The following is a 23,469-nucleotide window of genomic DNA, read 5'->3' as shown; positions in this document are numbered from 1 at the left end:
ATCCATGGTGGGAGTCTGAGGGTGACAGCACCGAGGAAGCCCCATCCAGGAGGAGCCTCCCGCCGGTGCTCCCCTGCCCTAGGAAATGAGCCTGGGCTCCATCTTGCAGAGCGGAGTGGCTGCAGCTGGGCTGGGAGGGGGCTGCCGAGGCTTTTTGCCTCCATTTCGCAGCTCAAGGTCCCTCGTGCAGTTAATCTGCCTGGCAGCGGTGGCTCCTGGCCCCGAGCTCAGGTGCCTCGTCTGGCCTCGCTCCGTGTGGCTCCGTTTTCTTCCCGGTCGCTGAAGAGCAACAAAAGGCTCCGTCCCTGCTGCTCCTCGTCCCTGCTTTTACCGCGGGCTCTGCTCTGCCAAATTCCCTTGGCTTTTGGAGACACCGGTGCCTCGCTCTGCAGTGCTGTGCCTTTCTTGGCTGACAATAGTCCCTGGCTGCAAAACCTCATTAGATTAATTTGCCTTGCCAGCTCCTGAACAAGCAAGGCCTTTAGTCATGCTGGGGCGCGGAGGGCAGGGGAAGGAGGGAGCTCTGGGGCTTCCACGCTCCCTGGAGCTCTGTGTCCCAGCTCTTGGCTCTGCCTCGAGGCCGGGAGGAGCAGTCGGTGCTCCTGGCACTCTGCGTGGGTGCGGCTGTGGCCAGGTGGTGCCTCTGCTTTTTTGGGGTGCACGGTAGCACGTGGCCCTGTGCTTTTGGGGTGACAGCCCTTGGAAGTCACCTTTGGAGTCTGGGGGATGTTGGTGAGTGTCGTGCTGGTTTAACCCCCTAAAACACAGGGAGAACTCAGTCTCAGATCTGCCTTCCTGGGTAACCCACAGGGCCCTATGCTTCCACTCTCCAGGGAAGCTGCTGGTGCCTGGTGCAGGGAGAAGATGGGAATTGCTGGGAATCGTGTGCCAGTGCTCTCGGAGCCCCAGCCCTGCCCATGAGCTGCAGTTTCCTGCCGCAGCTGGGGGAGCCTCTCCACAGCTCCAGTGCCTTGGCACACCAACCTTGGCCCTGGCCTTTGATCTCTGTCCTTGCCCGTCTGTCTCTTCCACACGACTCGGCACCGGATCACAGCTGGCCGGGCTGCGGCTTCACAGGAGCCCCCGTCTCCAAAGACCTATTTAATTTTCTCCTTCAAGGTGGTGTTAGCAACACCCAGAAGATGCTGCCGGCTGCCTTGGACGAGTGGGCTGCGTGTCCTTTCCACCACTGACGTCAGCTTCTCTCCCTTAATTCCCCCTCTGGGACCGAAGCGAGTGCAGGCGCTGCCAGCTCGGATCAGCGTTAACAGCCTGCTCTCCCAGTGTGTGGCAGCGCTCCGTCGTGCCAATGTCACCCCCGACTCGCGCTGCTGTCCCTGGCCAAGCAGCCATGGGTGGTGGGAGAGCACTCCCCTCTTCCAGCATCATGGGAAGGGCCCGCTGCCAGCAGAGAGTCCCCGTTCCTCGCACGTAGGTGTGCTGAGATGGCAGCTCAGCCCCTCAGAAATGGCTGACTCCTTCTCTCTCGCTCCTCTTGCTGCCTGGTGGGTTTTTTTTCTCTCCTCCTCCCTGCCTTTGCCGTTGCCTACGCGGTTGTGTGGGGAAGGCAATCGGCTCCCGTGCTGCGGATGGCTTTATCTGTAACTCTTCCATCTGCTCACAGCAGCTCACAAATAACCACGGGGTGCCAGAGGAATTATGTTATTTGGAGCTCAAGTTTCTGCAGTCTGGCAGGGCAGCAGCTCTGCGCCGGGCTCAGCCGCTCCGCAAAGGCCAGCGCCGGCATGGCGAGGGCTCGAGGCAGCCGGCGCGGAGCTGGGGATGTGGCCAGGGAGGAATTATCCTCCCCATCCAGTCAGACAAAGCCCCAGCCCTCAGCCAGCATGGGAGCCTGGTCCTCTGGGAGCTTCCCAAGGGGAGCAGAGGGTCCTGCTGGCCCCGGGTGCCTGCGCCCCATCCAGGGCTCGTGGCACAAAGCCGCTCCCTCATCAGATGCTGCGGCAGGAATAAAACTGACTGACCCCCTCTCCACCCTGCACTTCACTGTCTCCTGCACAGCACAACCTTTTCAGACAGACTTTCCTCCCTGGGAAGCACCACCCCGTGCCTCCCGGAGCCACGGCTGCGGTGGTGGCCTGGGATGATGCTCCGAGGCTGAGCCGCGCCGGGAAATGCCTCCCGCTGCCTCCGGCATTTGGTAAAACGCTTACAGCGGGGCCGTGTTTTCTTCATTTCCTGCCTGCTCCTGCTTCCAAGGAAACAAAATCCCCCAAGCCAGGGCTGAGGTTTCTCATTTAAATATAACCCAGGCCCATAAGTGGAGCTGCCAGCCCTCCCAATGGCCGGGCGGACCCAGGGTGGTGCAGGGAGGATATTGGGGATCGTGATCCCGTCACGGGTGTCCCAGTAAGTCACTGGGACAGAGACCCATCCCTGGGATGAGGTGTGGGCAAGGGCAACACTTGGTTCTGCCCCAGAGAGGGCACTCAGGGTTCAGGATGCTGGTGGGAGGTTTTGGAGTAGCAGCAACCTCCTCCCCTCCTCCCATCTGGTGAAAACTGGCACCAGGGCTGGAGTGGAGGCTCCGTAGTGGGTGCTTTGGGACCAGCCCTGGCTCTGCCGTGGGTGCTGCCAGCGCTCTCACCTGCAAGGTGGCCAAGGGCAGGTCCTTGGAGCCAGATCTGAGCCCTGCTGCTGCCAACAGGACCAGGGCTGCCCACACTGGAGACAGGAAACAAATCCCCCCCTAGTCCCCTGCCTGCACTGCAGCACGGACAGGGCTTGGAGGCAAGAGCTGCCTGTGCTTACAGCATCTGCTGGGAGCCTGGGGAGGGCTGGCCCTGCCAGATGTGTGAGCACAGTTGGGGTGACGCCGTGCCCACATCTCTCAGCTCGTATTTTAACCCCAAAGTTGGGCTGTTGGTCCCCCCCAAGCCCCTCCTGCTCATCCCCAGTGTGGGGGTGGCTGCTCAGCACTCAGGCGCCTTCTTGGATGGATTTGACTCTTTTTTATAGCTCCACTTTCTGCGTCTTTCTCCACCAAAAAAGGGAGCAGGCTGGGCCATGCTGCTGCAGGCTGTACCTCCCTGCCTGCTGCCGCCTGCTCCATCATCCCCCAAAGGCCTGGAGCAGCTGGGAATGCCTCTGGACTCACTGGAGTGCTGGGAGGAGGACCAGCAACAGCAGCCTCGGGGGGGTAGTGACCCCTCCAGCCCCATGCTCAGCCTCAGCTTCCCTCATCCATCCCGGCAGCAGGGAATCGGACACAGGTAGGAGGCACAGGGTGTGTTTCCCACCCAGGAAGGAGCACACGGAGCAGCCACCCGGAGTGCTGGGTGATGGACACCCTGGTGGCTGGTGGCACCAGGGGACAGGGCTGTGAGGGTGACGTTTTCGGGGGACCTGTGGTGGTGGGGACAAGGGCTCAAGGGCTCCAGCACCAACAGCTCCCAAATTGCTGGCCATGGGGAGAACCCCTCGGTCTGGGTTGTGGTGGCTTTTGTCCCTATGGGTCACTCCCAGGACTCAGGAGAAATCACCCTCCCATCAGTCTTGGAAGCCCACCAGCTCCAGCACAGCCCTGCCAAGGTCTGGGAAGGGGGAACTGCAGCCCTGTGCCCACCCCCACTGCTGGCTGTGGGGGGTGGGAACCTGAGAGGGGTCCCAGCAGACCTGAATGGTGCTGCCTTTGTGCCCTGCACACCCTGGTGCGTCACCCTGTCCCCAGGGAAGGTGACAGGGACCCTGGGGAGTGGGAGGGACTGGATGGGCTTGCACACCACGGAGAAGCTCCCTCTGAAGACATCAGCAGGGGAGGCACGAGGGAGAGAGAGAAGCTGTTTCAGCTGCCATGTGATGTTGACATGAGAACCACCAGGTATGAACTGCTCCTGAACACAGCAGGGCTGGGAATTACAGGATTTTTCACTGCTGGGGGAGGTGGGCTTGGGAATTATCCCCTGGCTGAGGGATGGAGGGCCCTGGGGTACAATGAGCATCTCCAACCCCTGGCTTAACCACCCTGGGGACAAGCAGAGCCCCAAATTCCCCATCCACAACACTGAGCCCAGCCCTGGGAGAGCGGGAGACAATCTGTGGGTCCATCAGCCTCTCTCCAACCCCATTTCCCCTCATCACTTGCTGCCACAGCTCCTTTCCAGCACCGAGCCGAAGGAAATCTTTATTTCCTTTGCAATAAACAGCACCAGCCCCCCGGGCTGCCACCAGGTCCCCGAGCCCAAGGTGAAGTGGAGCCTCGGGGGGGCCCGACACTCCTCCCACAGCACCAGCCGGCCCCGGCTGCTCCTCAGCCCCGGGCTCTGCCACATCCCGGCGCGTCTGCGGATGCACAAATGCCTTTGAGAAACCTGCTGCTCCCTGACCGGGGCGGCCAGGGACACGGGGGGCTCTGGGGGTGCAGAGTCCTGACACCAGAGGGGCTGAGCTGCCCTAATTAGCTGTGCCATCGTTAACCCTTCCTTCCCTGAGACGAGCAGGAGCAGGGGCAGCAAGGACGGGTGTCTCACATCCTGTGTGAGCTGTGGCCCTTGGAGCGCGGGAGCCTCAGTGTGGGGGTGCCCCCCATGCAGAGACCCCCAGGAGAGGGGTTGGAGCGCAGTGATGGAGGCAGTGACACCATCCCGCTGGATGGAGGGCCCGGCTCGCGGCGCCTCGGATGGACACACCCCCCCGGGAATGAGTCCTCGCCGTCCCTGGAGGGGGGGACACATCAGATGTCACCGGCAGAGCTGGATGCAGCCCCTGTGCCCGCTGGGCGCTGTGAGGATGAGGATGGTCAGGGCCCGGCCCCCGGGCCGGCTCCTGCTAACAGGATGTGATGGGTGGGGGAAGCGCTGTCGCTTGGCATCTCTTGTCCGGGAGCAGGGAAACGGAGCGGGGAGGCGGCCCTGATGGGACTCGGGGACCTCAGCCTGCTCTCCCTCCTCGGGAAACACCATCCCACCCCCTCCCCAGCATCAAACAGCCGCACCTCGTATCACAAATTAATTTATTCCCCTCCCACGGTTGTAAACAAGAAGCAGCCCCCCCCCCCTCACCTCGGTCCCGAGAGGTCCCCATCCCGAGGGATCCCCCATTCCAAGAGATCCCCATCCAGAGGGACCCCATCACAAGAGGCCTCTTCACATCTATCTCCCCCCTCCAAAATGTGCAAATCCAGCCCCAGTGCAAAGAAAGGCTTTGGCGGGGGGGAGCCCTGGGTGCCAGGAGGGGGGGTGGCGGCACCCAGGGGACCCCACAACTGCTGGGTTTGGGGGTGCGGAGCCTCCGGCAGCCCCCTCCTCCCGAAGGCAGCGAGCACTAGAGGGCAGCAGGGCCCAGCGCTGGGTGGGAGGGAGGCACGGAAATCAAATTAAATAATAATTAAAAAACAATAAATAAATCAATGGATGGACAGCTGGGAGGGGGGGGAGGGTTTGAGTCCCTCCTCTTTTGGCAACGAGTCTCTCCTCCCCTTCCCCAAACGTACAAAATATATTTTAACTATCTGAGGTAAATAATGAGGTTGTAAAAAAAGCAAGATGGGGGTGAACGTTCCTGGTGTCTCCCCCCCTTAAAAAAATAAAGCATCGTAAATAGTTTTAAAGAAAATATGAGGATCTCCCCCCTCTCTCTCTGTCTCTCTCTCACGCATAAATATAGATTATATTACGGATAAAAAATATGCTTTTCTCTCCTGTACATTCAAAAAGTGGAAAAATAGAGGCCGAGAAGGGGTTGTGCCCGAAAAGGACGATGCTGGGAAGAGCTGCCTGGTTCCAAGAGCTCCTGTGACGTTGCCTCTGGGAATGAGAAGGGGGAATAAAAGCAGATCCCCCGACTGCAACCGGTGAGTGGAAGGTGCAGGGAGGTGGTTGGGGGGGGACACATCAGACGTCACTGGGGGAGCGGGAGCGGAAAGGCAGCGTGGAGGAGAAGCAGCCGCAGCACACGGCCCACAGCACTTTCTGGATCTCCTGGTTCCTGAAGGCGTAGATGACGGGGTTGATCATGGAGTTGTAGGTGGCGGGGAGGAGGGTGGCGTAGGTGTAGAGGGCCGGGTAGGTGTAGTCCCCCAGCAGGCAGTAGATGGCGAAGGGCAGCCAGCAGGACGCGAAGGTGCCCAGGATGACGGCCAGGGTGGCGATGCCTTTCCTGGTGGTGACGTAGTGGGAGCTGGCCAGGAAGTGTCTCTGCACGGCGATCTGGTGGGCGTGCCGGCACACGATCCGGCAGATCTGCACGTACAGCTGGAGCATCGCCGCGAACACCATGAAGAAGGACGCGGAGAGGATGATGAGGTGGTTCTTCGTCAGCGGCCTGACGACGCTGCAGGCGGGCGGCTCCTTCAGGCAGTTCCAGCCCATGACGGGCAGGAGCCCGTAGCAGATGGAGGCTCCCCAGGTGAGGATCAGCATGATGTAAGTCCTGGTGACCGTCCTCTCCGAGTAGTAGGTCAGGGCGTTGTAGAGGGACAGGTAGCGGTCGATGGTGATGGTCAGCAGGCTGCAGACGCTGGCCGTGAAGGAGGTGACCAGCAGCCCCACCGTGAGCAGGCTGACCGCCTCCGACGGCGCGAAGTAGACGAAGGCAAAGTGCAGGATCAACCCCAAACCCGCCAGGAGGTCGGCCACGGCCAAGCTGCCGATGAGGAGGAACATGGGGGCGCGGAAGGCCGGCGTGTAGAAGATGACCACCACCACGATGGCGTTCTCACAGGAGATGATGGTCCCGGAGACGCAGAGCACGACGTCCCACGGGTTCAAGGCCAGGGGTCGCACCACAGACTCCAGGTCCAGGGAGCTGCCGCTGCCATTCCTGGCAGAAAACCAGCCCTGCTGGCCTTCGCTGGAGTTGGGGGGCCCTTTCTCCATCATGGTGGCAGAGGGTGACCTGCTGCAGCTGAAAGCAAAAGCAGCCCCCTCAGCACCTGCTGGCCTCACAAGCCCTCCCTGTGCCACTCAGCTGGGGACAGTCCTGCTTCCCCCCAAAAGTTGTCTACAGCAGGGGGGACAGAGCTGTGTGTGTTTGAGGGGGTGCTCGTTGTTTGCTCCAAGGGGATTTCTCGGGATGAGGTGGTTTGGTTTTAAAACAAACAGGTGAATAAAGGGTTGGGACACACACACACGACACCCCTGCTCCTGCCTGCCTGGGGGTTGGGCACTGCATGATTTTGGTGGATAAATCCTGGGGGAGCAGGACTGGCACTGGAAACCCTTCCCCAGCAAAGACTTCAGGGCCAAACCGGGGGCATCTCAAGCAGCAGGTGAAGGGGGTAACTCTTCCCCCCCCCAGATCAGCACCCCAGCGGGCAGAGACACCCCCCCAGCCCCACCATGCACCCCCCAACCAGGGGATCCCCACTTACCTTGGGGGGTCTACCCCTCCCTGGGCAGGCAGCACAGCCCCTGGACGGGGTGTGGGGGGGCACGGCCGCTCCTCGCCGCCCTCCCCTTGGCCCTGCGGGCTCCCCCCCCTCCCGGTGCCCCCACCCGCGGCGCCGGGCACTCACCTGCCGGGATGCTGCGGGGCCGGGGCCCGGGCTGTGCGGGGCTGCCCGGCTGGGGGCCCGCTGCCATGGGCGCCGCCGAGTTATAGTGGCCGAGCCCGGCCGGGGGGGCTCGGGGGGGGTTCGGGGGGTGACTCACCGCCGCCCCCCCCAAAACCCCGCTCACCCCGCCGTGACGTCAATACCGCCGACGGGCCAATCAGCCCCCGCACAGGCAGCGCGGGCGCGCGCCCCCCGCAAAGCAACCCCCCCCCAAAAAAAAAAAAACCCCCCCCCCCCCCCCCCACCACCCATCACCACCCACCACCACCCCGGCCCACGCCCCGCTTCAAAGCCCCCTGCCCACATCAAACCCGGGCTCACGCCTCCCACGGGACCCCCCGCTTAGACCCCCGCGATAAAGAGAAAGGGGTGCTGGCTCCCCTCCGCCTCCCCCCCTCCCCGCAATGCAGAGGTTTGGGGGCTGCGCTTTGGAGGGGGCGGCCGGGGGGGAGGAGGAGGAGGAAGGGGTGAGGATGAGTCCTCCCCTGGCCCCGCATATCCAGGGGCGCGCAGCCCCGGAGGGTCCCCGCGACCCGGCTTTCCCACGCGGGGCTGAATAATTCATGGCCGGGAGAAGCGGGAAGGCCCGACCGGGAGGGGCTGCGGGAAGAGCGACTGGCGGGGAGCCCTCCCCCCGGGGAGGAGGAGGAGGAGGAGGAGGAGGAGAAGGGGGAGGAAGGCGAAGCCGTGCGCCCCCCGGGACTCTTCCACCGCGCCGGTTCCTCGAAGCCCGGGGAGTTTCCCTGTCTCCGCTGTGGAGGGGGTTGGTCCCGGAGTACCTGGGACTGCCGAGACCCCGCGGGGGTCGGGAGCCCCCGATGCTCTCAGAAGGAGCTGCAGCCGCCCCCTCGGAGCTCGGACAGGGACCGGAGGGTCCCGGCCCGGTTCGGTCCGACCCGGCCCGGCGGGAGCTGTTCGCGGTGCTGAACGAAAGGACCCGGGCCCCGGGGGGACCCGCCGCAGCCCCGGGGAGGGTCGCGGTGCCCCGAGAGCGGGGCAGGGGCGGGGGGTGTGTGCGGGGTGTGCAGCGGGCTGTGTGCGGACGGGCTGTGCGGGCTGTGCGCGGTGTTCGGGGTGTACCGTGTACAGGCAGCGTGCGGTGCACGCACGGCGTGCGGGGTGTGCGGAATGTCCGGGCGTGAGGTGTGTGCTGTGTGTGCAGGTTCAGGTGTGCTGGGTGTGCAGGGTGTGCAGTGAGTGTCCAGAGTGTACTGGGAGTGAAGTGTGTCCAGGTGTACAGTGTGTACAGTGTGTACAGTGAGTGCAGTGGGTCCAGGTGTGCAGGTTGTACACTGTGTGCACTTGTGTGCAGGTGTGTGTGCAGTGCAGTGTTTCCAGGTGTGCAGGTTGTACAGCGTGTTCAGGTGTGCAGGTGTGTACAGATGTGCAAGTGTTCAGGTGTGCAGTGTGTGCAGGTGTGTGCAGGTGTACAGTGTGTTCAGGTGTGCAGCTGTGTACAGGTGTGCAGGTGTGTGTAGGAGTACAGTGTGTACACTGTGTACACTGTGTACAGTGTGTTCAGGTGTGCGAGTGTGTACAGTGTGTACAGTGCGTACGGTGTGTTCAGGTGTGCAGGTGTGTGCAGGTGCACGGTGTGTACAACCCGTGCAGCAGAACACCCCGTGCCAGGGGTTCAGCCCGGACCCCACGGTCCCGGGTCAGCCGCAGCTTCCCCGCGGCCGCGGCAGCGAGAGGGGTGTGTGTGTGGGGAAGGGGGGAGATGCACCTCTGGAGAGACCCCCCCTTCCCTTGCCGGGCCCGCCGGGGCGGGGCGGGGCGCGACGAGGCGGGGCCGCCCCCCCACCCTCCCCCGCCGCCGCCGGGGCCGCCTCCCGCGGGTGCGCATCTGCCCGGCGCTCCGCTCCGCTCTCCCGGGAGAGCCGCGGCCACACCGCCCGCTGGGACTGGGCCGAGCCGCGCTGAGCCGAGCCGGGCCGGGCCATGGCCCCGCCGGGTCCCGGGGCGCTGCGCTGCGCGCTCCTGTGCGCGCTGCTCTGCGCGCAGGGACCCGCTCCCACCCGCGCAGGTACGGCCGGGGGGCCCGGGGGGGGAGCTTGGGGCTTGGGGGGGGAGTTTGCAGCTTTGGGGCAGATGAACTTTTTTGGGGGGGTCTTTTCTTTCCAGAGGCTCCTCCCTCCCCCACAAGACTCCGTCGCCTCCTCGGTTTGCGGGGAGAGGGACCCCTTCTCCCAGCCGTGTTCCGGGGGGCTGGGACCCCCCAGGGCCGGGGGGGGCGAGCTGGGCTGCTGCGAGATAAGCGGGGTGCAGGGTCCAACTCCCCCGCAAAAAGTGTGGGGATCTCGTGGCTCGTGGTGGGGAGCGGGGAGCGGAGCCGTCATCCCCCTTCCCGAGGTGCTGCAACTCCGGGCATTAATTATGCAAACCCCCGGCATCCTTCTGCCCCCCTTCTCCCATCCCCCGCTCTGCTCCCGGGAGACATTTCCACCCTGACTTATCCCAGGGGGACCCACGCGTGTTCCCAGAGCGCCCATGGGGATGGGGGTGCCCTCAGCCTGCCCCGCTGCCCCCCTTTATTCCCTCTCCCTCCCCACACCTGACGGCAGGAGCGGGAGTTGACAACGCTGGGCTCGAACGTCTGTTCCTGCGCCTGCCGCGATAAAAATAACTTAAAATTACAAACCTGCCTGAAACCCTTGCGAACAAAGTCCTACTTTCCCATTGGCTCCCGGCAGGTCTCTAAAAGCTGGAGGGGGGGCCCAGCGGCGTGCCCACCCCCCTCCCGTAGCCATGGCAATGGGGCCGCAGCATCCCCGCTTCCTGCCTTATGCCACCAGTTGCCCCCTTGGCTTCTGCTGGGAAAGAAGGGAAGGGACTTTCCCATCAGCCAGGCACGGTTTTTAGGGGACCCTAAAAGCTGGGGGGCTGGAGCTGGTCACCCCAAAAGGAGGTGGTGTGGTGGGAAGCACTGCCGGCAGGGATGCCTTATGCCCTGCCTGGAAAGACCCCTGGGGAGCCGACCCAGGGGGATGCCAGCCCTCAGTGAGCCCTGGGAGGAGGGTTTGCCCCCTGAGAACCTGGAAACGCATCCAGGGTGGGAAATGGCTCCCGGGTCTTTCCCGGGATGGTGCAAACGCGGGCGTGGGACGCGGCGAGGTGCAGGCAGGGCCCGGCCGCGGCTCGTTAGTCGTAGCCTCCCTCGCCGACAGTCATCGCTGTAAATTAGTGATGAGCGTGTGTGGGGGAAGAGCAGCTCCACAAACACCCGAGTGACTCACCGCCCTCACCAGGGGCATGAGAGTGGGGGGTCCTACGGGGTGGTCTGGGGGGACAGGGGGGTGACACTGCTCAGGTAACCCCAACCAGGCTGTGCTGCCGCCTCGCTGCATTTAAACACCCACCAAAAGATCCCAGGATCCTAAATCCCAGCCCCAGGGCTGAGGAATGTTTCCCTGCACTGTGGGTGATGGGGTGAGCCCCGTGTGTCCCAGGCTGGGAGCTGTGGGGTGTCCCCTCTCTGGAGAACTGGCGACATTCCAAACACTCCACTGGGACGGGTCTGTGGGTGGGTTTGGTGCTGTGGGATGTGCCTTCATCCCTCCCACAGCATCATCAGAATTCCCCCTCAATGGAGCTGAGGGTCCAGCCCCAACCCCAGGGCCAGGGGGACAGATGCTGGCCCTGCCCTCACCCCTTTTCCCTGGATTTGGCAGGAGAGTGTGGCGAGCTGAGGTCCTGTGAGACATGTACGGCTGTCACCCCCTCACACAACACCACCAGCTGCGTCTGGGTGGGCTGCGGGACCCCTGAGGAGCCAGGTGAGGGGCTCAGCTGGGGGGGACAGCGAGGGGCTCCCACCAGCCTTCTCCAGCCCCTGTCACTGGGCTGGGGCAGTGCCGGGATGGTGCCAGCACTCAGCACCCTCAGGTGCCCAGTCCCAGTTGCTTTCCATGGTCAAGGTCCATCTCAGCTGACCCATCCAGAGGGAATGCGGGGATCTGTGCTAATCCAGTGGGCAGGGGTGTAGGTTTTGGCGTGTGCTGCTCCCAGCCATGCTGAGATAACACTGGGAACCCTCCATCATGTGCACATGGAGCAGCTTTGAGCGATGGAGAAGGAAGAAAACCAGCTGTTCCTAAAGCCCCTGTTTGGGGCTCTTCCCTGAGGGGGTGCAGATATGAGCCCCAACTCGCAGTCCCTTGGAGGGATGAATGTCCAGCCCTGGGAATGAGTCCTCATCGTCCCAAACCCTCCGGTGCTCAGGGCAGCCCAGGGCCCAAACACCATTTGCTGCAGTGGGTGCTGGATTGGGATCCTTGGGAAAACCCTGCTCCCTCTTCCCATAGAAACAGGGAGCTGTGTGCAGAGAGGAGCAGCAACAAGGGAGACTTGTGCACTCTACAACACCAGCACGCTGTGCCGAGGTAACCTCAGACCCCCACAGCCCCCCCAGGCCCAGCAGCCTTCAGGACAGAGGTGCTGCTCTGGGTGCTGGGGCCATGGGGAAGAAGTCCCACCCCTGGGACAGGGACCTGGGGTAGGGGATGTGTGGCAATGTCCCCTCACACCCCTTCTTCCCCCTTCCCTCTGTCCCTGCCCTCTCCAGCTCTGAAGTCCCCCACAGAAGAGCCTCCACAGTCCCACAGCAAGGAGCCAGTGACACACTCCACAAGTGAGTGGGTCTGGAGGGGGGGAGGTGGTGGGATGGGGATCCTGGATGCCCCAGGGATCAGTGACCAGTCCCAACAAGACAATTCCCTCCATATTTCACATCCCTTTGGGCAGGATGTGCCTCAGGGTTGCATCAGTGGACTGTGCCCCAGGAGGTGCCACCGCTGTCCTGGGTCAGAGCTCTGTCCCCGTCCCCCCTCTCTGCCCTGGACAGTGCTTGGATGGAGCTGGGGGAGTCATGGCACCCCACAGTCCCCCAAGAACCATCCCTGATGCCATCCTTGCTGGGAATTCCACCCCCAGCCTGGTTGGAGCTGGGGCTGGGAGCAGAGAATAAGCCTCTTCCAGGAAGCGGGAACTGGAGAGCACTGAGCTAATTACGGCAGGTAACCGGAGCCCAGAGCCCTCTGAATTATTGATCCCACTGGGATCTTTTTCCTGCTGGCTCCTTTCCTGCAGCTCCAGCTGCTATGGCATGGGAAGGGGTTGAGCCCATCCCAGCATCCACATGTTTGTGGGCACATCCCAGCCCCAAGCTGGGAACTACCATCCCTTCCCCTGCAGCTGCTGGGGGCTGTGTGGACCCCAAATTCCCTCCCCTTGGCAGGGTCATCAGTGCTCAGGGATACCCAGAGTACCCATAACCCCCTAAACCCCCCCGTTTTCCCCTGACAACAGGGACCACCACCACTAGTGCCCCGCTGACGGGCAGCCCCGAGTTCCACCCGCCCGGCTTCGACACAGCCAGTTTCATCGGCGGCATCGTGCTGGTGCTGAGCATCCAGGCCGTTGTCTTCTTCGTCATCAAGTTCATCAAGTCAAAGGACAGCACCTACCAAACACTGTAAGGCTCCCACACCCTCCCCGGAATCCAGGGTGGAGGGGGGGACCCAGGGCAAACCCACCCTTGAAGCCAAAAATGGGGTCACCCCGATGAGTGTCCTGTCTCACTGCTGTTTTGTCTCCCGTGGCTCTTTGTCCTCATCCAGTGAGGGGAGGATTCATTGTCCTCCCCCACCTGCCCCCTCACTGGTGTCTGGCTGTCCTGCCACCTCCTCTGTGTGTCATTGTCTGGCTGGATCCTGGCTCTAAATCCTGTGGGGAGTGGGAGGGACCCCAAATCCATCCCTCTGAGGCTGAGCCAGGTGGGGGTCCACACTCTCTTCCCACGTCCATGGGGCTCGTTGTGTCTAACATGGGGGGCTGTGCCCCGTCTCTCTTTCCTTCCACGCTGCCAGAGAGGACAACCAGTAGGTTCTGGGTGCTGGTGGCCATGGGGAGGGGGTGCCCTCCCTGCACCCCCGGAGCTTCACCCTTCCCTCGCACCTCCCCGGGGAGAGGAGGGTGGCATGGTCCCTCTCCCCTGGTTTGCATGTCGGGTGTTTCCCACCTGGTTTGCTGTTTTCCTGTGAGTTGTTAGTGGTGGAAGGGAAGGGGGTTTCACCCCCCTCGCCCCCTTTTCAGGCACGGAGCCCCTTGGGGGGTGCAGCTGATGTACAACCCCTTCTGCCACCGGGGCGAGGTGCCTCCCACACCCCCATTCCCACCACAGCAGAGTGCAGCCCCCCCTCACCCTGAGCATCCTCGACAGGACAGGAGCTGCAGGGCTCCCAGTTTGGCCCCGGTTAGCACCCAGCAGCCACCTCCCCACCCTCGGCAGCCCCTGCCCCGTTGCCTCTCCAAAGCTCGGGGGCTCACTGGGGCGGGGGATTCCCCTCTTCTCCTGGTGGTCTCTCTTTTCCCTTCAGCGTTTTGGCTGGAGCACCCACCCCCTTGCCCTGACAGCCCCCCACCCACCCCGACCCCCCAGCCCCCCGTGCCCACCGGAGGAGCGGAGCCAGGCCCTCGCTGTGTGCTTTTGCTGTGCCTCTGTGTTGCTCTGGGGGGGTGTCTGGGGGGGTTCCCCGTCCCCCCACCCCCTTTCTGTGTGTTGTTTTGGGGAGGGGGGTGCGTGTCGTGTGCTGTGGGGTGACGCTTGTAGCTCGGGCTGCCCCCCATTAAACTCTGCGAGGTGGTGTCTGTGTTGTGTCCGGGGGGGGGTCGTGTAGCTGGGCTGGGGGTGCAGGGGGGGGCCCCCATTCCCAGTGCAGTCCAACCCTTCCCCATGGCATGGGTGCAGCAGGGTGGGCACTGGGACACCCCTCCTGCACCCCACTGCCTGGGGGGGCTGCGAAGGGCTGGACCCCCCCAGGGTAAAGCCCTCCAGGACCCTTCCTGCCACGGCTCTTCTCTGTCCAATGCACCAGGATCTGAGGCTACTGCGTGCCCCAGGCTGGGTGGGGGATGCTGTCCTTGTCCTCCCCGGGGTGAAGAGGCTGCTGGTGTCACACCCCCACGGCCACAGGGCCCCCCACACCACGACTATGCAAAGCTGGGGACACCAGGGTGGGACACGTCCCCCAGGCCTGACCCCTGTCCCTGTCCCCAGTGTGGTGGCTGGGGATGCTCCAGGGGTTTGCACCCTCTGGCTGCTCCCCGGGGGATGCAGGTGGGCAGGGGGGGCCCATCCAGCCCTGAATCCCACCTGGGGCTCCCCCACCCTGGGCTTGCCAAGCGCCCAGGAGACCTGGGGTACCCCAGGGATCAGAGGACACGTGGCCACGGCTGGCAGGGGGGGCCCTTTGCTGCCGAGACCCCAGACCCACACTGGGGCAAAGCCTGAGATGGCACAGGGTGGGACAGAGACTAATAAAGGATTTTCCTGTAAGTCCTGGTGTCCGTGTCACTGTCACCTGTCACCTGTCGCTGCCAGGGCCTCAGTAACGGGTGCTGTCCCATATTTTGGCTGCAAACAAAATCTCTGGGGATGTGGCGCATCCTGCCCACGGGGGTGGGGGTGGGGGGGTGGCCTCAAATGACTCCAATCCTCCCAGTGACCAGGGGACAGGAACCAGTGTGGGGTCTCCCAGTAAGGAATGGGCCATCCTGGTGTGGGAGTGACCTCTCCACCCCGCCCAGGGCTGTGACAAGGCCACTGGAGCCCCGGGGCTGCCACCCCAGGGGCTGGCAGGACAGTGGAGGGGACAGCCACTCGCTGGGCGTAGTGGGGTGCAGCAGCTCCAGCCCCAGAGTGCAGGGAGAAGTCTTGGTACAGTGCCCAGAGCAATAAACAGCCACCAGATGTGCCCTCTGATGCCACTTCATTGCTGCTGAAAGGGGAGGGCACAGACCCCCAGCCCTGCACAGTGATGCTCCAGGTCTCCATCCCCCCAGGTCCCACAGTCCCGCTGGCCCCAGGTGGTCCTCGTGGGACCAGGGGGCTACGCCCGGGGGGCCAGGTTGGTCCGCAGGGGCAGCAGAGCTTCCACCCACTGCCGGGGCTGCTGCAGCAGGCGCTTCCACACCCCCTGCTCCTCTGCCGTCGAGTCCATCCAGCCCACGGGCAGCCCGTAGCTGCTCCCTGCGGAGAGACCCCCACGGTCATCCCCCGAGCCACGGCACAGGGGGGCACCCTGAGGTGCTGGGGTCCCCCCCGGCCTCACCGGTGCCCAGGCTGAGCCGGATGCCGCCCAGCTGGCGCTTGGAAAAGGCCTCCTGGTGCCAGAGTGTGAACTCTGCGCAGGCCTCGGCCAAGTCCTTGGCCTGGAAGCCGTCGTAGACCATGGTGTGGTTAAAGAGGGGGTTCAGGCTCCGCTTCACCACCCGCGTCTTCTGCCGGCTGGCCTTGCTGTCATCCGGCAGCACGTAGCTGGGGGGACACAGGGAGTGAGGGGACACTGCCACCGGCCCCCCTGGGTGCCCCCCAAGGTGCCACCCCCGCTCCTACCACTGCACAAAGGCGTCCACGGTGCCGCTCTGCAACGGGATGAGGCTCTGAGCGTCCTTCACCCAGATGTGCAGCTCGCCCGTGGGTGGATTCCCCCTGCCTGCGGGCCAGAGGGGTCAGGGGCACCCTGCCATGCCAGACCCCCACTCCAGCTGCCCACGGGCACCTCTCACCTTCCGAGCCAGCGGGGATGAACTTCAGTGCCAAGCTGAGGTTGCCCCGGCTGGCGAGGCCGTCCGAGGGGATGGGCATCTGTGGAGGATGGGGGGTTACGGGGGGCTGTGGGTGAAAGGTGGAGCTGGGGGGGCTGGGGGCTCACCCGTGGCTGGAGGTTGAACCACTCAGGGCGTGTGTTGGCCCAGTCCCAGGCACCCAGTGCGACCTCCACCTCCCCCAGGAAGAGGTTCCTGCCCAGGCTGTCGTGGTGCCACACCGAGAGGTTCAGGGTCCGGCCCTGCAGGTCCCTCTTCTCCAGCTTGTACTGGTGGGGAGGGGACACAGGGTGAGATTATCCACCCCCACCCAATCAATCCGAACGAGGGGCCCCTCCCACAAACCATCCCAGGGCAGGGTTAGAAACCTTGAGGGTCTCATTGAAGATGGGATCCAAGCTCCTCTTCCTCACCGCGGTCTTGCGCTTGCTGCGGTTGGACTTGTCCGGCAGCAGGTACGTCTTGATGTACCTGGCAGCCAAAAAAGGGGGTGGGTGCAGTGGGTGCCAGCGTGGGCATCAGCTGGGCAGTGCCACTGGGGGCTGTGGCACTCACGGGTCCGAGCGCTGCCTCTTGGCCTCGGCCAGTTCCCGGCACTGCACCACGTGGACCTGCAGCTCCTTCTTGGCCGGGTCGTAGTGGAGGGAGAACTGGACACAGCCCCTCACGGCCACACTGCCCAGCTCCCCCTCGCTGTACAGGCTCATCAGGCTCCCACTCAGCTGCAGGGCAGGGGGACGGGGTCAGTGGGGTCAGAGGGGGCTGGGGAGGTGACCCCCCACCCCACACACACACCTCTGACCAGCCCCCGGTGCCGTACCGTGGAGGAGCTGAGGCTGGACACGGAGGAGCTGGTGCTCAGCAGGCTCGGGGGGGTGTGGCCGTTCTGTGGGGGCACCTGGTCTGGGGGTGTCTGATCTGTCTGGAGGGTCTCTGGTCTCTGGAAATGCAAGGAGGGGTCAGCACCCCCCCGGACCCACAATGTGTGTGGGCACGGTCTGTGCTTTGCTCAGGCCAGACAGGCTCCCCTGCAACCCCACACAGCCCCCTCCAGTCCCCCAAAACCCCATAAAACCCCCTCTGACCCTATACAGCCCTATATGTGCCCCCCAACCCCATACAACCCCCTCCAGCCCCCCAAGAGCCCATAAATCCCCCTCCAACCCCACAGAGCCCTATATGTGCCCCCAACCCTATACAGCCACCTCCAGCCCCCCACAGCCATATAGGCCTTTATAGCCCACTCCAGCCCCCTCCCAACTCCAGACAGCCCCTCCAACCCCATACAGCCTATATAACCCTCTTCAGCCCCATCAATCCCATATAGCCCCCTCCAACCCTATACAGCCCCCTCCATCCCCCCAACCTCATAGAACCCCTCAGCCCCATACATCCCCCCACAAGCCCCTACAGCCCTATATAGCCCTATCCCCCTCCAAATGCCATCCAGCCCCTCCATCCCACCTGCCCAGCACTGCTGGGTGTGGAGTCGGGCTCCTCCTCATCCTCCTCCGTGCTGGATGAGCCGAAAGGGTTTCCACCTCCCTTGTCACCTGCAAGGGTGTGGGGTGGCACCAACCCAGCAGGGGTGGGTAGAAGGGTGGGGGTCCCCTTTTTTTGGCAAAAGGAGCAAGATGAGGGGCCAGGATGGGGAGCCAGGGGGGAGGTAGGAGGCTGGGAAGCAGTGCTGGGGGGCTCCAACCCCCCAGATCTCCACAGCACCGACCCCCCATCCCGGTCACCTGTCTGGGCTGGGATGTCCTGCTCCCTCGCCGGGATGTCACCCTTCTGTGGGGGCTGTGACACAGGGGCCTCCTCCTGGGCTGAGGAGCTGGGCTGTGAGGTGGCACCAAGGGAAAGGGTGTAAACAGGGACCCCAGGCACCCCCTTCTCCCCTGCCTGCTCCCCTGCCCAGCCCCTCTGTGCCCCTGGGGACAGTGTCCCATGGGACACCTCCCATCGCTCCACAGGGTTTGGGATCACACACAAGGCTGGCCCCAACAGCACCATACTCTTGGGGTGACACTGCAGGTGCTCCAGGCTGCAGGGTGACCCCCCACCCATCGAGCCCATCACCAGGGGTCAGGTACTGCTCAACCCCCCCAACCAGGGACCCACCTGGGGCTCAGTGGCCGCCAGCTCCTCCTCCCTGGGGCTGCTGAGGGAAGAGACCACCATTAGTTTGGTCTGGGTGATGGACAGATGGACACTGCGATGGTGGACAGACAAATACTGGATGGTGGACAGATGGAATGGTGGAAAACACTGGGATGGTGGACAGATGGACACTGGAATGGTGGGAAACACTGGGGTGGTGGAAGACTGGGATGGCGGACAGATGGACACTGGGATGGTGGAGAGATAGACACTGGGATAGTGGGAGACACTGGGATGGTGGGAGACACTGGGATGGTGGACAGATGGACACTGGGATGGTGGACAGACAGACACCAGCTGTGGCTGCACCACCCCCTTTGCCACAGGCTCTGTTCCTCAATCCTCACCTCCAGCCCCCCTGTGCCACCCCTGGTGGGTACCAATGAGATGTCACCAGCCCTGGTATCACCATGGGGTGACAGCCCTGCCTTTCCCCCCCTCACCTCTCATCCGTGTCCGCCGCGCCATCCTCATCCTCCTTCTCCTCCGCCAGTGGCTCTCTGATGGCCTCCAGCTCGCCCAGGCTGGGGCCACGCTCCAGGTCCCCCGCTCCTGGGGACACCGGGGACCTCAGCTGGCTGAGCCCTGGCACCTCTGTCCCTGCACGTCCCCGTCCCTCACCTACCCCGGGGCCGCCTCCTGCGGCGGATGGAGGCCCGGACGAGGTCGGAGCCCAGGGGGTGCCGGTGGCGCTGGGCGCGGGCGTCGCAGAACCAGTCCCCGGTGAGCACCCGCAGCCGCGCCGGGTCCGACACCGACTTGCGGAGCTTGCTGGTGGTGGGAGGGTGGTATTGGGACCTCTGCCCTGGCACTGCCATCAGCCCCCCCACTCCACTGTCCCCAGGGCCCCTCCCAACCAAGGGAGCCACTTGCCACTGTCTCCCAGGGGGTTTGGGACCCTCAGTGCTGGTGTGACCCACCGTGGGGCTTTAACCCTGGCTGGGTTCAATGGGTGATCCCATCACTGGGGAAAAGGGGACTGCTGTGCTCCCAAGGGTGGCAGACACCAGAGTGTCTGCTTTTGGGGGGGCTGTCCTGTCCCCACCTGTGATGGACCCCAAAGTGGCTGCTCTGGAGGGGTTCCTGCTGTCCCCAAATGCGACAGACCCCAAGGTGGCAGCTTTTGGGGGATTTGTGCTGTCCCCAAGGTTGATGGGTCTGGAGCTGGGAGGAGCAGCTGTCCCTAAAGCTGACAGACCCCACAGTGGCTACTCCTGGGGGCGGCCCACGCTGTCCCCAAGGGTGACGCCGAGCAGGGGACCCCCAGCCCACCTGATGCGCCCCTCCTCGCGCCGGCGGAGCTGCCAGTCGCGGCGCAGCACCTCCGCGATGGCACATCGCTCCTCCTCCGTCAGGAAGCTCAGGTCCAGCAGCGCCTCGACTCCCACCTCCAGCGCCATGGCGGGGTGGGGGGACACCCCAGGGACACCCCGGGGCTCTGGCTTAGGTGGGCGCTGAGGATCGGGGGGCTCAGCGTGCCGGGGGGGCTCAGCGTGCCGGGCGTGCACCAGCGATGCCAACATCTGGAGAGGGACCTCGGGGCCGCTGGGGATGATCCCCCGCGATCATCCCGCTGCGAGGAGAAGGGGGGGAAACTCAGCGTGCACCCACACACCCACCCCAAAGACCCCCAGCGAGGACAAAGGGGTGGGATGGTGCCGAGGGGGCCGAGGGAAGAGGATGGGCAGTGCCCAGGGCAGGCTGAGGGACACGGTGCCGCTCCTGTCGCTGCCGGTTCCGTGCCAGGGCCAGCCCCGCCCGCTGCCGGGATCCTGCCCGCGGCCTGTGTTTGCCCAGGGTGTTTGCTCAGGGCCGGCTCTGCCCCTGCCCGCTTTCCCATGGGATTCACCGGGTGCCACGGCACACGGACAGATGGCAAAAGGGGGCTTGGCTGCCCCTACAACGGGCTGAGACCGCACCGGGCTGAGACGGAACCGGGTTGAGACCGTACTCAGCTCATCACACCTCCCGGGGGGGGGGTCTTGCTCCACGGCCGGCGTTGCCTCACCACTACCCTTCCTGTCCCCGGCGCTGGGGAAGCGCTGCCTGGTGTCACCACGGGCAGGAAATTGCAGCAGCGGTGGGGCAGGACCAGCCCAGAGCCCCCCCAGCCCACCCCCGGCCACCCCACGGGGACCTGAGCACCCCCACGGCCGGGGTCCCCCCCCCACCAGCGGCCCTGTCCCCAGCCCCACTGGTGACTCTGTCCCTGCCCCACCGGTGGCCCTCTCCCAGCCTGTCCCCAGCCCTACAGAAGGTCCTGTCCCAGCCCCACGGCTGCCTTTACCCCGTCCTGTGGATCACCCTGTCCCCTCCCCACAGGTGACCCTGTCCCAGCCCCGGGGGTCTCAGACACCTCCCAGTGTTGGAGACCCCAGTCCAGCACCTGAGCACTGGTGCCAGTGGGCACACTGGGTGCCATCCCCACCGCAGACCCCCCCAACCCAACACCAGGGACCCCCAACACCACCTGGCCCCCCCTTCCAGGGGGAACCGGTGCCACCCACCAGCACCCTGCCCCCAGCAGCGGGGCTGGGGGGTCTCGGGGGGCACATCCCGGCTCTCACCGGGGCTGGGGTGGGGGGCGTTCAGGGGCCACGTACCGGCTCTCACCGGGGCTGGGGCGATGCTGCCGCTGCCTCCCCACCGCAGCCGCTCGTATCCTGTTTACTGCCGGCACACGGTGGGGGTTCCCCGCCCCGGAACAGCGCTGCCGCCTCAAAACGCACCTAGGTCTGGCCCAGGCGCTGCTGTGGGTCCCCAGCTCCCTGTGGGGACCCCAAAAACCGAGCCGTAAACAGGCACTCCCCGTCCCGCGCCCGCCGGCGCGCAGAGGGGTGCTGAGCACCCGGCCCCCCACCCTGCACGGGAGACCAGTCAAACCAGTTAAACCTCCCCAGTAAGCCACAACCTGGAGGGGGGTGTGCACGCCCCCCTTTTTTCTTGGCAGGCAGCCCGTGGCAGTGGAGGGGGGTCAACAGACGGCGTGAAACGCCCCCTCACCCCCAAAATGCACCCGGGCTCAGCCCCTCTCGGGTGACCCCCCAAAGCTCCCCAGGGACCGGCAGATCCCAGCCGGGGGTTGTCACCACCCACGACCCCCCCACACTCCTCCCAGCGCCGGGGAGCCCCCCCGGCCAGCCCCGGGCCTCTGCCACAGCGTGGGGACAAGGAAAAGCCACTCCACAAACGCGTGACCCCGAGCCCCCAGCCCACTGTCCTCAGTGGGGAGCGGAGCAGGGAGGGGAGGGGGGGCTGCAGCCCTCGGGGTGGGGCGAGAGGAACCAGACCCCCCTCACACACACACCCCGGGGTGTCTGTGCAGACCCCGCAGCGGGTCCAGCCCCACGGCCGCCCTTACCTGCCCGGGTGGAGGGGTCTCGGTGTCTCGTCGCGACCCCGGTAACCCCACGGGGACCCTGGTGGGTGCGCGGGTGCCCCCCGGTCCCACCCCTGGCTGGGTGCGAGGTGACTCAACCGTAGCCCTGCGAGCGCCTCCTCGCCCGGCGGCACGAAATCAGGGACTGGAGCCAGCAGCACCCGCCGGACGGGACTGAACTGGGCTGAACTGGGCTGAACTGGGAGGCGTCAGGCGCCTGGGAAGGGGTGGCGCGGTGGGGATGAAGCCTCGTGGTGGGGGGACCCCAAGTCTGGTAGAGACTCGAAGTCCGGGGTGTGGGAAAGGGGATGGGGTGGGAGACCCCCCCTGCCCTGGTGTCACGCAAGGGTTTGGGGGGGGCAGGATGTGGGCACGGGGTGCCTGGGAGAGCACCTGGGCTGCACTGGGGGGACTGGTCTGTGCTGGGCATGGGGGGAGCAGGACATCTGCCCTCCCTGCAGGACCCGAAGCCCCCCACCCCAAAAGCCCAGTGTGGGGCAACGTGGGGTCCCTGGAGCTTTGCGGGTTCCCCATCCCACAGGGTGTCCCCAGCTCCATGGCCCCCACCCCTCAAGGCATTCCCAGCCCGTGGCTCCTTCCCCATGGGACAGTCCCAACCCACAGGGCAGCCCCAGCCCCTCCCTCACCCCATGGCTCCCCACAGCCCCACATTCCCTATCCTATGACTCCCCCCAGCCCCACATTCCCTATTCCATGACTCCCCCCAGCCCCACATTCCCCATCCTATGGGTGCCCCCAGACTCACAGCTTCCATCCTGCCAGGAACAATCCCATCCTGCCCTGAATGGCCGGGGGTCCTGCCCACCCAGGACCACCCTGGGTGCTCAGCCCCACGCAGGATCAGGCCAGCAGGAACATCCCTGCCTGGCACAGCGAGACCTGTGCCTCAGCTTCCCTCGATCCCAGGGGGAGAGAGGCCAGCTGGGGGGGTTTCAGGCTCCCCCCAGCTTTATGGTGAGATGGCAGCACAAACTGAGCACAGAACCACAAGAAAAGGGGATTATTTTTAGCCTGGTTTCTCAGGAAATGAGACTTCAGCAGTGACACTGTATCTGTCTGTGGGCCACCCTCATCTTCCTCTCCTTGCAGGGCACTTGCAGCTCAGCTCTGGTGGGGAGGGGTCCCAGAGGCCTCTATGATGGCTGTCCTGGGAATGCAGTGAGCATGGCCAGGTCTCTGCAGGGGGACAGTGGTGTGGGGACAGCCCTAACATGGGCTGGGAGCTCAGATCTGGGTCACCCATGGTGGGCACTGAGCCCTTTCTGGGCATCCTGGACCCTTTGCCCCTGCAACAACCAGAGCAAGGAATGTTTATGGGATAGAGAACGACGTGGCAGAATGTGGTCCCTGTTCCTGGATCTCTGAGGATGGGTGGATGGATGGATGGATGGATGGATGGATGGCACTCAACACCTCAGGCACGGGTGCCACTCTGGGACACATCCAGCAGCCGGGAACAGCCCTGAGCACGGCACAGCACAGCCAGGGCCAAACCCCATGGCCCAAGGCGTGGGTCCCATCCTGCAGAGTGTGTCCCCACCCCACCCCTGGTGACCCAGAGGTGTAGTGAGTTTGCTGGGTCTCAGTCACAGCTGGTGCCTCAGGTGGCAGGACCAGGGCCTGTGTCAGCCCAGAACACGCCAGTGACACCCAGGAACAGCCCAGCCACCAGCACACGGTGACCCAGGGGCTGGGCCAGCCCTCGGGGGTGGTTTTCCTTCCAGGCACCTCCTGGAGCAGCCTCTGAGGAGCAAACCCCTCTCCTGGGTGCTGAGTGCCAGGTGCTGGGTGCTGG

At 64.5% G+C, this 23,469-nt stretch overlaps 3 protein-coding genes across 5 annotated transcripts; 1 reads left to right on the top strand and 2 right to left on the bottom strand.

Annotated features, from left to right (window-relative positions):
- Nucleotides 1-5,372: 5,372 nt before the first annotated feature.
- On the bottom strand, nt 5,373-7,567 carry GPR3 (G protein-coupled receptor 3). Of its 2 annotated transcripts, none has more exons than XM_027706061.1 (2): nt 7,472-7,567; nt 5,373-6,861 (listed from the first exon to the last, which is right to left on the bottom strand). In XM_027706061.1, the coding sequence occupies exon 2, from the start codon at nt 6,834-6,836 to the stop codon at nt 5,850-5,852; it is 987 nt and encodes a 328-aa protein (XP_027561862.1). In that variant the 5' UTR covers nt 6,837-6,861; nt 7,472-7,567; the 3' UTR covers nt 5,373-5,849. The 2 variants fall into 2 exon arrangements, with proteins under 2 accessions (XP_027561862.1, XP_027561863.1); XM_027706062.1 differs by lacking the exon at nt 7,472-7,567 and adding an exon at nt 7,328-7,400.
- A 1,814-nt stretch (nt 7,568-9,381) lies between these two features.
- On the top strand, nt 9,382-14,846 carry CD164L2 (CD164 molecule like 2). 2 transcript variants are annotated; one of them, XM_027706063.1, is made up of 6 exons: nt 9,382-9,536; nt 11,182-11,286; nt 11,815-11,892; nt 12,075-12,140; nt 12,818-12,983; nt 13,378-14,154. In XM_027706063.1, the coding sequence occupies exons 1-6, from the start codon at nt 9,452-9,454 to the stop codon at nt 13,391-13,393; spliced, it is 516 nt and encodes a 171-aa protein (XP_027561864.1). In that variant the 5' UTR covers nt 9,382-9,451; the 3' UTR covers nt 13,394-14,154. The 2 variants fall into 2 exon arrangements, with proteins under 2 accessions (XP_027561864.1, XP_027561865.1); XM_027706064.1 differs by lacking the exon at nt 13,378-14,154 and adding an exon at nt 14,386-14,846 and having other exon boundaries at nt 9,385-9,536.
- Nucleotides 14,847-15,262: 416 nt separating this feature from the next.
- SYTL1 (synaptotagmin like 1) lies at nt 15,263-21,723 on the bottom strand. Its single transcript, XM_027705997.1, has 16 exons — nt 21,636-21,723; nt 20,878-21,042; nt 19,547-19,847; nt 18,900-19,045; nt 18,718-18,826; nt 18,236-18,275; nt 17,860-17,953; nt 17,582-17,670; nt 16,938-17,057; nt 16,673-16,839; nt 16,486-16,588; nt 16,225-16,386; nt 16,079-16,157; nt 15,906-16,005; nt 15,622-15,827; nt 15,263-15,539 (listed from the first exon to the last, which is right to left on the bottom strand). Exons 3-16 carry the CDS (start codon nt 19,795-19,797, stop codon nt 15,400-15,402), a joined length of 1,806 nt encoding a protein of 601 aa, XP_027561798.1. The 5' UTR covers nt 19,798-19,847; nt 20,878-21,042; nt 21,636-21,723; the 3' UTR covers nt 15,263-15,399.
- Between the last annotated feature and the right edge of the window lie 1,746 nt (nt 21,724-23,469).

Source organism: Neopelma chrysocephalum, unplaced genomic scaffold (genome assembly GCF_003984885.1).
Source record: "Neopelma chrysocephalum unplaced genomic scaffold, ASM398488v2 Primary Assembly neopelma1_361, whole genome shotgun sequence".
Lineage (NCBI taxonomy): Eukaryota > Metazoa > Chordata > Aves > Passeriformes > Pipridae > Neopelma > Neopelma chrysocephalum.
The sequence above is the reverse complement of the archived record's forward strand: the minus strand, read 5'-3'. Positions and strand labels throughout refer to the sequence as shown.

Coding starts and splice junctions, on each gene's coding strand:
- GPR3 (XM_027706061.1), bottom strand. CDS start 6,836: ATGATGGAGAAAGGGCCCCCCAACTCCAGCGAAGGCCAGCAGGGCTGG.
- CD164L2 (XM_027706063.1), top strand. CDS start 9,452: ATGGCCCCGCCGGGTCCCGGGGCGCTGCGCTGCGCGCTCCTGTGCGCG. Junction 9,537..11,181: donor ACCCGCTCCCACCCGCGCAG/GTACGGCCGGGG, acceptor TGGATTTGGCAG/GAGAGTGTGGCGAGCTGAGG. Junction 11,287..11,814: donor CGGGACCCCTGAGGAGCCAG/GTGAGGGGCTCA, acceptor CTCTTCCCATAG/AAACAGGGAGCTGTGTGCAG.
- SYTL1 (XM_027705997.1), bottom strand. CDS start 19,797: ATGTTGGCATCGCTGGTGCACGCCCGGCACGCTGAGCCCCCCCGGCAC. Junction 19,046..19,546: donor CGCGAGGAGGGGCGCATCAG/GTGGGCTGGGGG, acceptor TCCCACCACCAG/CAAGCTCCGCAAGTCGGTGT. Junction 16,158..16,224: donor GGTTCAACCTCCAGCCACGG/GTGAGCCCCCAG, acceptor CATCCTCCACAG/ATGCCCATCCCCTCGGACGG.